Consider the following 14,348-nt stretch of genomic DNA (forward strand, 5'->3'; position numbering starts at 1 on the left):
GCGGTAAAGCCGATTAGGACAAAGGCCATCACCCACTTCAGCAGCTATCTTATTGGTCTGCGCGCAGTGACCGCATCTAAACACAGCAGCTATTTATTTTATACGTTTTGACCGTTACAGTGGCTTTTAGTCAGAGGTGTTTTACTGGAGGTCACATGCCCGGCTTGTTTTGTTGTTCTTTGCGAACATGAGGAAGTTGTTTCCATAGATAAAGGCCACTGCTGATCGCCTCCGCGCTCCGGGAAGTTTAGTCAGCATTTATCCAGGATGGAGCTGCTGCTGCGGTGGTGGCGCAGAGACCCGATGCTCCATCGGTGGTTGAGGGAGGCTCATGTGAACGCAACAGTCCGGGCGGTGGTGCTAACTTCATGTTTGGTGAGAGACACATAGCCTCCAGTTAAAAAAAAAAATCTATTTATTTAACTGTGTGGTTTATTTGTGCGTGGACGTCCCTTTGTGTCGGATTGTGACGCTGTCCTACAGAGCGCAGAAAAGTGGGACAGATTAGAATTTGATCTCTGCAGCCAAAAGGCAATACTCATCTATCTGACAGGCTGATGCATCAGAGGATGAATACTGAAACTTGTTAGCCATTTTAAAAGACAGCAGATCATTGAATTGAACCATAAATTCATACATGCACTCATTTAAAGAGGCTTAATACACAAAATGTATATTGATGAGACACAATAAGATCCTAGAGATCTAAGAACAGTGGTGTAACTCTCTGTAAATACTGTAGAGTATGCAGTTGTTTATGGGCCCCATCACTGACACCTGGTAGGCCCCCTACAATTGTGGACCAGGAAGTCTCTATGCAAATGTAGTGGTGCCAAAAATTCCTCCTAAATCCAACTGAGACTGGATTGACTGATATTTATACCCCAAAACATGGCAGATTTCAACAGGATGGTGACCAATAGCAAAGCAGACAGTGGTACTTTTAATTACTATGTTAATAACTGTATAGTTCATTAGATGGTTGGTAAAAATACACTCATATAATATGTTTCAAACTGCAATAAAGATCTTAAAAGAACGATGTATTTGAGTATTTTGCTTTGTACACTGCAACTTGGAATTATGGGTAATCCAGAGCGTAGATTGAAACCATAACCGTTACGTACAATGTGTTAGCTAAGATGGATACCAACAATGGGTACTTAAGGATTTCAGAAAAGAAAAAGCAAAGAAGAGCTGCTGGAAGAATGGGAAAAAATTCCCAAAAATAAACACGTTCTTTCAAAGAACCAAAGAGGGAGAGGTGGACGCTGGTGCTACAGTGAGTGAAGATTGCGACCAGCAGATGAATAGAGAGAGTGTGGGGGAGGAGGGGAGCTGTGAAGCTCAAGGTAGTCCAATAAGACTCATTTTACAGCAGAATACAGTAAAGTACATCCATGTATAGTGAAGAATGATGAAACGATAAAGTGTGTATGTATGGGGCACATTTCGGGTTGGTTATGGGGCCCACCCAGATAATGTTGCTTACAGGCCTATTGTTGTGTCGTTACGCTATTGTCCTAGAGGTGATTACTAACGTTCTGCTTTTTTACTTTAGCTATATTCCTAGGCTTTTTGGCTGCTAGACACCTAATGTTATTTCTGGTTTGTGCAAAGCAGGCTTCATTCTTCTGCTGTTTAAAGGTCAAGTTCAACTGCTTCAGAATTTTATCACTGGAACTACTTTGCTCTTTCTCTTTGCTGGTAAAATGTGTCAGTTACTTTATGTCATAAAAAACAAACAAAACAAATGTTTCTTTTTCTTTTTGTGAGTATGTTTTTCTTTTGGTGTTATTCATTTTACATGTTTCCTATTGGTAATATATTTTATATCTAAAGATACTAAAAAAACGTATATTTTTGTCTGTCTCAATACATTGTTTTCACAAATTAAATCAGATGTTTCTGATCTTATATTCAGCTCTTGAATAATTTCCTTTCAGAAATTTACTCTGGGAAATTATTTCATATCCACATTTTCTTTGTTTTGATTATATTATATAGCTCTCATTTTGTCAATTTTTACGAGCTTTTTAGGGTGTATAAAAAAGTGTCCCAGATGAATGGCTGAAACTGTACATCTGATCCTCTTCAGTTCCTGATGGTGTCCATTTCCATGTATCCTGGATTGAAGTCCCTCGGGGTCCTGCTTCATGCAGTCTTCACAGGAAGCTGTGTGCCAGGACACTATTCTGTCCTTCTCATCAACTGCCCCAATGAACAGGCAGCAAAAGATATTGGCAGGTACAGCCAGTGTGAATTTTATAAAACTTTAAAAGATTGCAGTTCTCGATTCTTTTGCTGTTGTTGGAGGGACCATCAGTTGAATTGATAACAGACGTCTTTTCAGATACAACATTTTATGAAATTATAAAAACTTTTAAAATAGGTAAGTGAATTTTTCTTGAGGTACAGATCTTAAAAATTATGTCAAACTCTCATAGGTCTACAATCGGAGTATACTATTTTTCTATTTTTATTATAAGCACGTATAAATTTAGCTTTAGCATGAATGTAATTGTTTCCAACAACCTCTTAGGAAAACATATTTAAAGTCACTTGCAAGAAAACTTTGCGTTTTTTTTGCACGCTTTGAGCTTTTGGCATTAAAATGTCATAAAATCACCTTGATAAAGTAGAATATAGCGATTACAGATATCTTTTTGATTCATTACAACCAGGTGAAGTATTTAAAGGTTAAAACAAGTTAAAATGTGACATTTTTCAAAATTTTATAAAACAGATGTTTAAAAATATTGTTTAATACCGAATTGTTAGACTATGGGCAACAAATTCAAGTGGTAGACTACCAACAGGAGCTGTACAGCAGATAGTCATCAAAAGTTCCAAAGTGGGCTTTAAGATACAAAAAGGCTGTTTCCAAAGAAGATGGATGTAATCCTATATGAAAGCATATTAATAGAAAGGTTATCGAGAGGCAGATCATGTTTCCAACAGGATGATAACTTTATGCTATGCTGCATTGAATTTGCGCAAAAGGACCCCAGGACTAAATCTATTTTCTGTTTTCTCAGACTGAGTAAAATGGAACAGCTCTGTTTCTATTATCTGTTTAAATTTGGTTTTAAAAATACAATGATGGATAATAGCTATTAATTTTGTTTTTGTTTTGGTTTTTTTACCTCTTTTCATATCTACTGACCTTTTTCCTTTTGATTTTCTTTCTTAGGTCTATCATGGAAAAACGATTGGCAGCCAGTGTTAACATCCTCTCCAGGACCTCCACAATGTAAGACCTACATCACTCTGACAAAGAATAGGATGTTTAATCCTACCTCTCACACAATCACAAAAGTCTTAATTGGGTTTAAAGCTGAGGAACAGTTAGTCTCCCAAACTGTTAACTCATGCATGTTTTTACACGCATCGATTAATGTTCCCATTAATGGGTAACCATAACAACAAAGAACATTTGAAAATGCTTAAGCCAGTGCTATACTTAAAAACTAAATAAGTGTTTTCCATGAAACCAGAGAAGATGTGTAGTTTGAATGCATACAAAGCTTTTGTTAAAATAAATATCCAATCTTTAAAGGTTATATAAAACAATACACATACCTCTCTTATTTCTTTTTTTTGTGTGTGTGTGTGTGTGTGTCCTGTTTTGCCAATATAGCTCTAGGAATGGATGTCCCAGAGCTAGATGATACCCCAACTGCTAGAACAAACCATTATGACTGTTCTGCTTGATATTTGTATATGAAACTTTATTGAAAAGTATTTTGGGAGTAAAATCTTATACAACGGACACAGAGACGGAAAGGAAGGTGAGAAAGAAAGAGGGGATAAGAACTAAGGGAAGAGAGAAAGTGATAGAGACAGGAAAGAGTGCATGAAAAGAGAGAAAATAAAACAAAACAGCAAAAAGAACAAAAATACAAGAGCAACAAAAGACAAAAAGAAGACAGCAGACAACCAAAGTCAACATAAATAAAAGCTTCAAGAGCTGCAGGTATCCTTTGGATATCCATGTGGGTTGAAATCAAAACCTATGGTGATTACACAATATAAATCAGGGTGGTATCTGTAGCTGCAGAGTTGTGTTTATTGGTAGTGTGTATCCATGAACACCTAGAGCAAAACTCCCGCGGTATGTATGCATGGGCTTGCTCATGTATATTCAAAAAAAGAAGGAAAGTATGCTTAATAGCAGGTGTGGGTTGCCCCAGATTCACCATAGAGGGCCCCAGACAGAAAATAGGCGATGCGAGGGCCCCAGATATCCAGAGGCACCCCAAATCACTGGGACACAAGGAGGACGGACATAGGGCTGGCCGCACGAACCAGGAAAGGGCAGACGAGAGCACCGATAGTCTAACCCCTAAAGGGCCAAACCCCAAAGGGGCCCAGTCGCTGAGGAACCAGACTCACAGGTCCGCTGTTGGCCAGTCACCACCACCGTGGATCAAGATAAGAGCCCCGGGGTCCAAGGCCCAGGGGCGCACCACCCCCTAGTAGGGACCCCACGTGGCTAGAAGGTCTAGACCCAGCCTGGAAGCCCCGGAACGAGACAGCACCCACTGAAGTACCCAACCCACACCTAGAGAACCATATATAAGTTTCCTTATGCTGCATTTGTCTGTTCTCGTTAACCAGAAGTGCAAATGATTCATACTGCTTGCTATATTTTCTATAGTTAAATGTTTGGGTGCATCCAAGTCTGCTCTGGAGTCATGACTGTATGTTTGTGGTAGTACATTCTCTGAGATAAAAATTTTTGCAATTTCGGACACCCCTGGTATTTTAACAAGGCTTTTTTTTGTCAGAAATGCCCAGTTAAATTTCAGCCCTAATTCCATTTAGTTAAATCCAGAATGAGCTTCAAGTGTTATGGGGAAGAAGAAGGGGGAAAAAAACTAGACTTCAAAACTGGTAAAACTGAAAACCATATATATATATATATATATATATATATATATATATATATATATATATATTATTTTTTATTTTTTTTGTTAAATAATGCAAATATATAGCTATTCTCTTTACTTCTAAGTGCCAAACTGATTTATCTTTCTAAATTATGTTTTGTGGTTTTTCAGGTTCTACTGGAAAGGTGAAATTCAGGAAGCAAATGAAATCCTGATCGTAAGTCTTTTTATAAGCAAAGTGTTCTCTGAGACAGAATACCCATTTCATTTATTTTATTTTTTTTTGTTATTACCTTACAGCTGATCAAAACAAAGACCTCCAGGATCCAGGATGTTGTAGATCATGTGAGGTAAGATCTGTATCGTTTACAACATTTGATGCACTTTCTTATTTTGTTGTAACTCTCATCAGAAAGAAAATATGAAAGCCCATGTCTGTGAAATAAGTAACTTATCCACATGTGAATGTTCTGTGTGGTAACTGGAGGACAGTTTGCAGCAAATTCTATTACCGATTAGACTGCTGTTATAAAAGCAGAAAAAAGAGCTCATTTCTGAATGACTTACAGCAGCTTGCTTCTATAGAGCTATAGTCTAAATCTTTTACCTGCTGAGGTTGAAAGCAGCATCAAAAAGACAAGAATCAGACATTTTTTAAACAGATAGCTGAGAAAATACAAAAGTAAAGCTCTATCCCCCAAAACCTGACAAATACAATTTACTGATATATCCTTTGTTGTTCTGCAGTCAGTGAAGTATCATTCTACTGTATACTTACAGAGCAAATGTGACTATTATATATTTTCAGAAGCAAGTTCAAATTTACATTACTGGGTAAAATTAATTAAAACGAACAACTTATTTGTGAGTAATTCTTGTTAAAGGAAAAGAAAACTAAACTTATATTTATATTTTAAACAGATGTCAAAACTGTCAACTGTCAAAACTGTCAAAATGGGTGAGAATTATGAATACACAGTTGTGATGTGCCAGCTTGAAAACTGATTTATTCATCATATTCTATTATTTAGATGTAATTATCCCATAGTTCAGGTAAGGAAAAAGCTCAGCTTTTTACTATGAAAATTTGGAGCAAAGAGCTAGTGTCCTGTGAGCAGCGGCCCAAAAACTCTCCACACCTTTTTCAATGTCATTATGCTTTCACAGATTCTACTAGTTAAAGTTTGCAAATAAAGGCAAAATAAGTAACAAAAATTTAACACAGTTTAAAAATAAGGTTGTCTGAGGTATTAATAATTTAATGGGAAAATAATCTAGAAATCTAAAATAAACAATTGCAAAAAATGCAAACAGCACTCCTATTTAGTACCGTGAAAAAATCAGTATTGCATCCGGATACAATGTTTGAGTATCGATACTTTTCATAGTTGCAATACTTTTAACAATGCAACCAGGTAATCAAAATAGTGTGCTCGGTGTAAATTACCTCTAATGCTATACACATGAACATAGACTGTGAATTTTATACACCGACAATGTACCTCTTAGTTGAACTTTTACTTTGATAAGGTTTGGATTTCAGTTGTACAATACAAGAAAGGCATATTATCTAATTATTACCATAACTATTTACAGTAACTGTTATATTGTTTAGCTTTCTTTGTTAAAAAATAAATGCTTCAACATTAAATTGCAGTACAGCAGCACTTGATTTATCCTAAAATGGAGACAATTGAGAAAGTAAAAAAAAAAAGGATTGAACAGTATTGTTTCATTTTAGAAATTACTGAATGACCTCCTGCCCTGACGTGCATTTAGTTATGCCAGATGTTTTTGAAATCCCTCCAGTCATGCATCTTCATCAGACAGCAACCCTTGTAGGAGCCTTCGAGGGGCTCTAACCTGTGCTAAACAGTGATACATTGATATCATGGAGTTTTGTCAATATGTAAAGATTAAATAAAAGTACTTTTGACATTATAGTCAAACATAATCACATGAGCACCAATATTCACATAATACAGTCAATTTAAAAGACAAAACATGTCCTTTAAACAAAATAGTTTCTAAATCAAAAACCCAAATCCATTTAATTAGTCTTGAAGAATCTAAAATAAACAAATAAACTTTTGCTTTTCAATATACCTTTGTGGAGTTTCTTTTATAACACAGATTGCAACATAATGTAATTCCCTCTTCTGTGAGTAGGTAGCAACATGTAGTTCCTTCGTTATTGTTTTCCTTCTTTAGACAAGAATTACAAAGCTAACGCATGACATTAAAAAGGAAAAAACAATGATAGGAGGAGCTAGAGGAAGATCCTATTATGGGAAGTGGTCAAAAGAAAGCAAAGGTGGCGATACAGAGGGAGCTAACTTTCATTCAGGTTTGCTTTTACCTGCAAAGCAATTGTACAAAAAAAGTTTGTGCTTGGTGTGCGGCCAAAAGCTATCCAATTACGGTACATCATGTAACAATCAAGCTTATACCATATCTCAGAACAAACTCAAATAGTAGTTTGTTTTTTGTTTTTGTTTTTTTATGGAAACATTTAAACATGAAGAGCCAGAAAACTTTAATGATACTCTCTTAAAGCTTACTACTTCCAGGCTGATCTCAAAGGTAAATAAAAAAAGTCCCTTGCTTTTACAGAAAAATGTATTCTATGTCTGAATGATGTGGTTCAAGATATGGCAAAAGTCCCACAATTCTCAGGCACTGAAAGTGTTGTTATGCGTCATTAGGGAATTTACTTTGCATCTTAACGCGTTCATTGATGTTAGTAGATATTCTAGCATCTGGTTAGTGTGAAACTGGAGAGGAAAGTATTGGCTTTACATCAGAATATCCTAATTAAATAGCTCTTGAGTAGTAAGACTGCATAAGTGTTTGCAATGATGGAGCCACACTACTGGTACTAAAAGATGCTGCTCCACCTGTGAAAATATTGATGCATATTTGCATCATTGTGCGTGGAAATGGGAACAAACCATTAAGCCCTTTCTCTTCTTATAAAAGTTGGATGGTTATCATGTGACAAGTTGCTGTCCCACACATACTGTATTATCTGAAGGAGTAAGTTAATGTATTTATTACCAGTGAGAGGTGTGGTGTGTAAAATTCTACCTACCTGGCAGATATATTTCATCATCTGAATGAATTGAACCCATGAATGCAAGGCCAGAATGAAACCCTGCTTACAAGCAAAGATGAAATAAATGTATTCTGTTTGAAGGTGCGCCTCTGGCAACAACACATGCAAAGTGCCAACCTTGAGATGTTGTAATAGGTTGACATTTAAAGACTCCTGAGAAGTTGTCATTTTATTTCTCCTCAGCCTTCACTGGAGTTTAGGAACCATCTAGTTCAGTAATAGTTGTTTAAAGGGCATGACCTGTGCGTAGAAAATGAACTAACTTAACTGGAACAAGATTGTGGTGTATAGTCAAGGTTTAAAAAACACAATGGGTTTAAAAGGTTAAAGAAAAAAAAAACAGATGCAGAGTTGCATATGACAACTCTGATAAAGACGGTCTTTGCTTTAATTTATCCTCATTAAGAACTATAGATTTTAAGCTCTCTTTCTTTTCTGGCTCTCTTCAAGGTCCATTCATCCCTATGCAAACCCAGAAGCCCTCAGCTTCCCAGTGGGGGATGGCAGTCAGGCTTATATGAAGTGGATGGAAGACGCCATTCCAGATGACTGATAGAGGCTTTGAATCAAATCAAATGAAAGCATAAACAGCAGTCAAAACAAGAACATCTGAGCAACATGTGTGCAATCTGTTGCTCAAGGTCTTCAGGGAGCTATCTGCACAGTTCAAGTTTGTCAGCTGACATTTAATCTGTTTTGTTGTTTAATAAAAAAAAACACTATTTATATAAGCAGCATTGTCTATGTAATTCGATGTCCAGGCAATGTTTATTTTATGTATGAAATAAAAGAGATTTTATTTGCTGACATGCCAGGAAAACACAAATTATTTTTTTAGACAGAAAAGATGTCTAATGTAGTCCAGTCTGACAAGACCCTCCTTTATTTATTTTAAGTTCAGAATTTATTTCTAAAAAGAAAAAAATCTTTCATTTATTATGCATGTAGTTGTACATGCTGCAACTTACATGCTTTTTCGTTACACTTTTTCTACTATTTGTCAACACAATTGGCAAAGCAGCCAAGTCATAACGTATGAAAACTGAGTGCATTTTTGCTACATAGACATGGTAAGAATGACTTGCTAAATATTAATTTCTTCATCAATATTTAGGAAGAAATGGTATTGAAGGAACTTTACATGAAGTATATTCATTTCAGTTTATTTATATTGTGCCAATTAACAACACACCATCTCAAGGCACTTTACAGTTCAGCAGATCATACAGTCAAATTGATTCAAAGTTTTCTATATAAGGGAAACCAGTTCATTGCATGGACTCATTGACTCAATGCAATCCCTCACACTAAGCATGCTTGTAGCGACAGTGGAGAGGAAAAACTCCCTTTTTACCAGGAAGAAACCTCCAGCAGAACCAGGCTCAGTGTGAGCAGCCATCTGCCGAGGCCGACTGAGTTTCAAGGAGACAGAAGCAGAGATACAAAAATCAGCTATAAAAGGCGGCCCCGTCCAGAAAACACAAAGCCAGGCAGACGAGCTCCGTGCCAACTCCCATGTCAGAGGATAAATAGAGCACATCCAGCCAGTCACAGTCAGAGAAACAGGACTACACTGGAAAACAGGCCGTTCTTGAACATATATAAACAAAGGTGTTGATGGTTTAGTTGTTGGTGTTAAAGGGGCAGATCTGAGTACTATCATTGGCTCAAAGACAGTCGTCCAAAGAAGCAAAAATATCCAACAGGTATTAGCTGTGTCAACAGAAATACCTTGTAAATGTAAGGAGGTGATGGACAGATGAGTTTGAGGTAACGGAAAAGTGATAGTTTAAAAAATAACTAAAATGTATAAATAACCTTTAAATTTTGATAATCAGAATACCATATCAACAAGCTGAATCTAAAGCTGTTAGTGTGACAGAGGCAGGGCAACCGAGATAGAACCACACAACAGGACGCTCAGGCTAGTTTACAAAGACTTATTAAAACTGGACAATCGAAAATTTTAAAAAGAATTGGCCTGGCCAATGAGATTAAGATAGTGAAGCCAGAATTTAAATAACATAAAACATTACATCTTTGCAATAGCAATTTAAACAGCAAACAATAATATAATGGAGATATTTTCTTTAAGCCCATTCGAACCAACTGAGCATTGTCAAAAAAAAGCAGACTACCTGACTATTGTTTTGAACGTCTTCAATTCTTTAAGGGCACAACATAACCATCTTATATCTACCTACAGCAGGATAACCTCTACAACAGTAAACGTTGCCAGATTATTCCAATAAAGCAAGTTTGGGATGTGCTGGAACATAAGCATAGCATTAGTAATATGAAGGCAACAAATCAGCAAAAATAGTTTATTGATATGACGTCAATACAGTATGGACCATTCTCAGATCAAGGATTCCAACAACTTGTTGACATGAGAAATTAAAACTGTTTTATGCAAAAGGAAGTACTGTCTGTTACAAGCAAAATGTACCTAATTAGTGATTTGTTGGTATAATTTACATAGGTTTATTATTATCTTTAGCAGAGGCAAATGCTAATAGTTATTTTTTTTATATATACATGCAGTCCTGTAACATGCAGAAAGCATGAATGCATTTTGAAATATTTTGGAACCCATTATTAATTCATACGTCTTAAATCGCTAACTCTTCATCTTAACCTGCAATCTTATCATATTCCAAAGGCAGCCCTGATTACTGGAGTAGCTCTATTTTGGCTTTATTTTCTGATCAAAGCAGGTCTCCTTGGTATAACATACCTAAAAGCCATTGATCTTATTTGGAAAATAAACACTAAATGTGTACTAATCTAGTGAAAAGTGTTTATTGTTTTGATTACATCTTCAATATATCCTCTGTTTGCGATCGCACAAATTTCATCAGTCGCAAGTCATTTAGCATAAACTAAAAATCCTCAAGCCTCAGTATGTTGAAGGTATTTGCTATATGAGAGGCTTCAACAAAAGAACTGCAGACATGGTTCAGTTTGGTGCTCTGTCTGTGAAGCCTATAATCCTTCCTGTCAGATCCAGAGGTCAGACTAACTGGTCGCAATCGGCATGTGTCTGGGTTACATCACTGCAAATGTAATCATTCTTACCGACACGACTGAATCCACAGCAGCCTGTTTGCATGGTGCAATGTAAATGTACTAAGTTAATGTTGAACTGTACAGGTAAATATGTGACTTGGTCGGCAGACAGGGAAAGAAAGGTTCTGAAAAAAGGCTAAAGCTGATAGAACATCAGAAAAGAGGGAAATTTGCATGGAAAATTCACAAAGATTTCACTAGACATTACTATTATCTTATAAAAAAAAAATGTCAAAAGAAATGGAAAATTATTTTTGACACAAAGCAAGACCATAGGATTGGAGTGTATCTTATTGTATTTGTTAACCACTCAAGGTTTCCTGATAGATTAATATTATGTAAGGTGCAACTAAAAACCATAACAGAAAATGTATATTAAAATGATTATTTTTGTATTTATTGCAGAGGTCAACATTTATAAATTACCACATGTTGTCTAAAGACAGTGTCTAACTTAATTTGCCCCTTTTCTCCTGTTAATATGGTAAAGCCCTCCAGAGTGTCCAGGACCAGCCTACACGTGATACAAATTACCCAATAAGCTTTGTCAGTCTGGGTTGCTGCTGCTATCTACTTTTAGACAAAGCAGGCAAACTTGCGGCAAGCAGGGCGATGTGAAAGAAGGAGAAGACGATGAGAAAAAGAAAGCAGAGAAAGTATGGACTCCTGGAAGAACTGTGGTCAACTACTGAAAGAAAAGTGAAATGGTGTACTCAAAGATGACCCTGCACATTTTTAGTATGTTTGGCTGAATCTACTGCTGTGAAGCAGGATTCCCCACCGAGCAGCTGGAAGTGTCACAACGTTGCTGCTGCAATGAATTTAGCTCAGCTCTGCTGGAGATAATGGGTTTGCTGCCATTCCAGCCCAGTTTTAAATGCCTCGCAGTGCAGCATAAAGCCCACTTCTCTCATTAAGCCATAAAAAAGAAAAAAAGAAACAAACTGTCAATTCAGGTGTTTTACAAAATATGTGAATCAGGAAATTGTATACCAAACTTAAAGATTGTTGTTCTCTAGTTCAAAAAACACTTTTAAAATGAACAAAATGTTTTTTTTTGTTATATATTTTGTTATTTGAAAATTCAATGAACGGGTGCATTAAAACCTAATTTTATTACAGTGTTAAATTCTATTTAAAATAACAGATTATATTTAAAAATGTCTCCGGACCTCTACTGGTTCATGATTTTCTTTATTCGGACTATGCTGATTTTTAATTGCTTACCCCTGATTTATTGTATTATTTTACTACTAATGTTATAACCTCACAAACTATTGTGGAGTCAAAAGTGAATTAATCTGTCTGACAACCAAAGCATGGTCTAAGCTGGGTTATCCAGCAGAAAGATAAAGCAGCACAAATCTAAATGCTCAATCGTGTTAATGGATATGACTGGAAGAACTAAATGTGGTACTGTTTTTTTTTGTTGTTGTTAGGATTTAGAATAGAATGGGATAAAGCAAACATTTTCAGTCTCAGATTATATTCTTGGTTAGATTCACCTTACAGAGTCGTACACCTTTAATGCTTATTAGGCATTTGTCATAATTTTATGGCTCTGTTCATTTATTTTGAAGAGTTGGATTACTCAAATGTGTTAATGTTCAGAGCTTTGAGAGGGCCACTGCAACACCCCAGTTCTGGTCTTTGGCTTTTTTTTCATTTCAAAATCATTTTGTATAATAAGTGTTTTAGACCATCATCACCATCAGTTCTTCAATTGCACAGAAATTGTGTCATGCATTTTTATTATGTTAGTGCTGCTTTATTAATTAAAGTTAAGTTGATTAATTTTCAATATCCAATATGAGAAGGAAAGAAAACATAATATTTTTGGAAACCTAATTGGTGAACCCACTTGTAGATTCAGTCAAAATGCCATCAGCATACAAAGTAGCACACCCCACTGGAAAAAAAATACACCTATCATATTACAATACGTGGAGCTTTTCCAACATAAGAGTACTGAGAATGAAAACTTGGACTTTTATTTTGGGACAATGATTTGCATTCCTTAAACTAATATTACAGCCAAAGGAAAAAAATCCCAAAGGGACATTGAGACTGACCTGAGAGGAACCTGATATTTTCATTCATTGAAGGTGTTTGTGTCCTACCCTGCACATTACTTTGTCATGGAAAGCTGTTTAGCAGTGGTAGTGGTAGAAAACAGTCAAAGTGCCAGCAGCTGTTAAAGACTATAACTGCTACACTAGCTTTTTTGCACTGTTTCCGGCTGTTTTGTCTTTGTTTCCCCCATCGCCATGTTTCAAACAAAGCATGCATTAAAGCTCATGGAAACAAGCTGAATAGGTTCAGCACCCCAGAGGTACTGTCTCACTCTCGCTCATGTATTTGCTGTTTAGATCTGTTTTATGTTTTTAACCTCAGTGGAGTCAATTGTACTTGGTGTGGTCTGCAAAAGCTAGGCTGTGCCCCCCAGGCTGCTGGGACTACAGAAGCTGAATGGGGAATAAGTAGTGGTGTTAGCCTGATATAAAGCCACTGAAAAACTTGATACAGCTCAGTCAGTAGCAAGACTCAAACAGATAAGATCTCAACTTCAGAAGCTTCAGGAACCTTCACCAAAATAAGCAACATTATCTGAGGTGAAACTTGAAAATGACCTTGTGTGATTCAGTAGACTGTATTATATCGCAAATAACCTGTTCAAACAGTTATGTCTGTTCCAAAATATCTTTCGTCAATTCTTTCTTTTATTCTGTCATGGGTTAGGGTTTTTATGACATGGGTTATGGATATAATATAAATTTTTTTAAACAAGAAATGGACATTCAGATTGTCATGAAATACATTCCAAGTTTCACATTAAATTGCCTTTTCTTGCTTTATTTGGGAAAACTGTTTTGCAGTCGTGAGTAAATTCCATTGTATGTTCAATTATTAACCCAAGTATTTGAATTCAGTTCAGTTTATTTATATAGTGCCACTTCAGAACACATGTGATCTCGAGCCACTTTACAGAGACATTTCAATGAGATGCATTCATCAAGCAGCACTGGAGAGGAAAAACTCCATTTTAATAGGAAGAAACATCCAGCAGAACCAAACTGTGTGAGTGGCCTTTTGCCAAGGGTGACTGGGGTTCAAGAAGACAGAAGCAGACATACATAAATAAGCAGATATAACAAAGGTAAATGTTAACTAGCTCCACAGGTGGCCCTGTGCAGAGAAGAAGCAGACAGGCTCGGAGTCAGTACCCATGTCAAAGGATGAAAGAGAGCACATACAGTTAGTCCTGTAAA

The 14,348-nt window shown here is 36.3% G+C and overlaps 1 protein-coding gene across 1 annotated transcript; it reads left to right on the plus strand.

The window, feature by feature from the left end:
- Positions 1–18: 18 nt before the first annotated feature.
- LOC107090902 (protein CutA homolog) lies at positions 19–8,812 on the plus strand. Its single transcript, XM_015384528.1, has 6 exons — positions 19–375; positions 2,099–2,247; positions 3,194–3,253; positions 5,067–5,112; positions 5,196–5,245; positions 8,461–8,812. Exons 1-6 carry the CDS (start codon positions 268–270, stop codon positions 8,561–8,563), a joined length of 516 nt encoding a protein of 171 aa, XP_015240014.1. The 5' UTR covers positions 19–267; the 3' UTR covers positions 8,564–8,812.
- Positions 8,813–14,348: the final 5,536 nt, after the last annotated feature.

The sequence above is a fragment of the Cyprinodon variegatus genome, unplaced genomic scaffold (assembly GCF_000732505.1).
Source record: "Cyprinodon variegatus isolate N-32 unplaced genomic scaffold, C_variegatus-1.0 Scaffold315, whole genome shotgun sequence".
NCBI classification, from domain to species: Eukaryota; Metazoa; Chordata; class Actinopteri; order Cyprinodontiformes; family Cyprinodontidae; genus Cyprinodon; species Cyprinodon variegatus.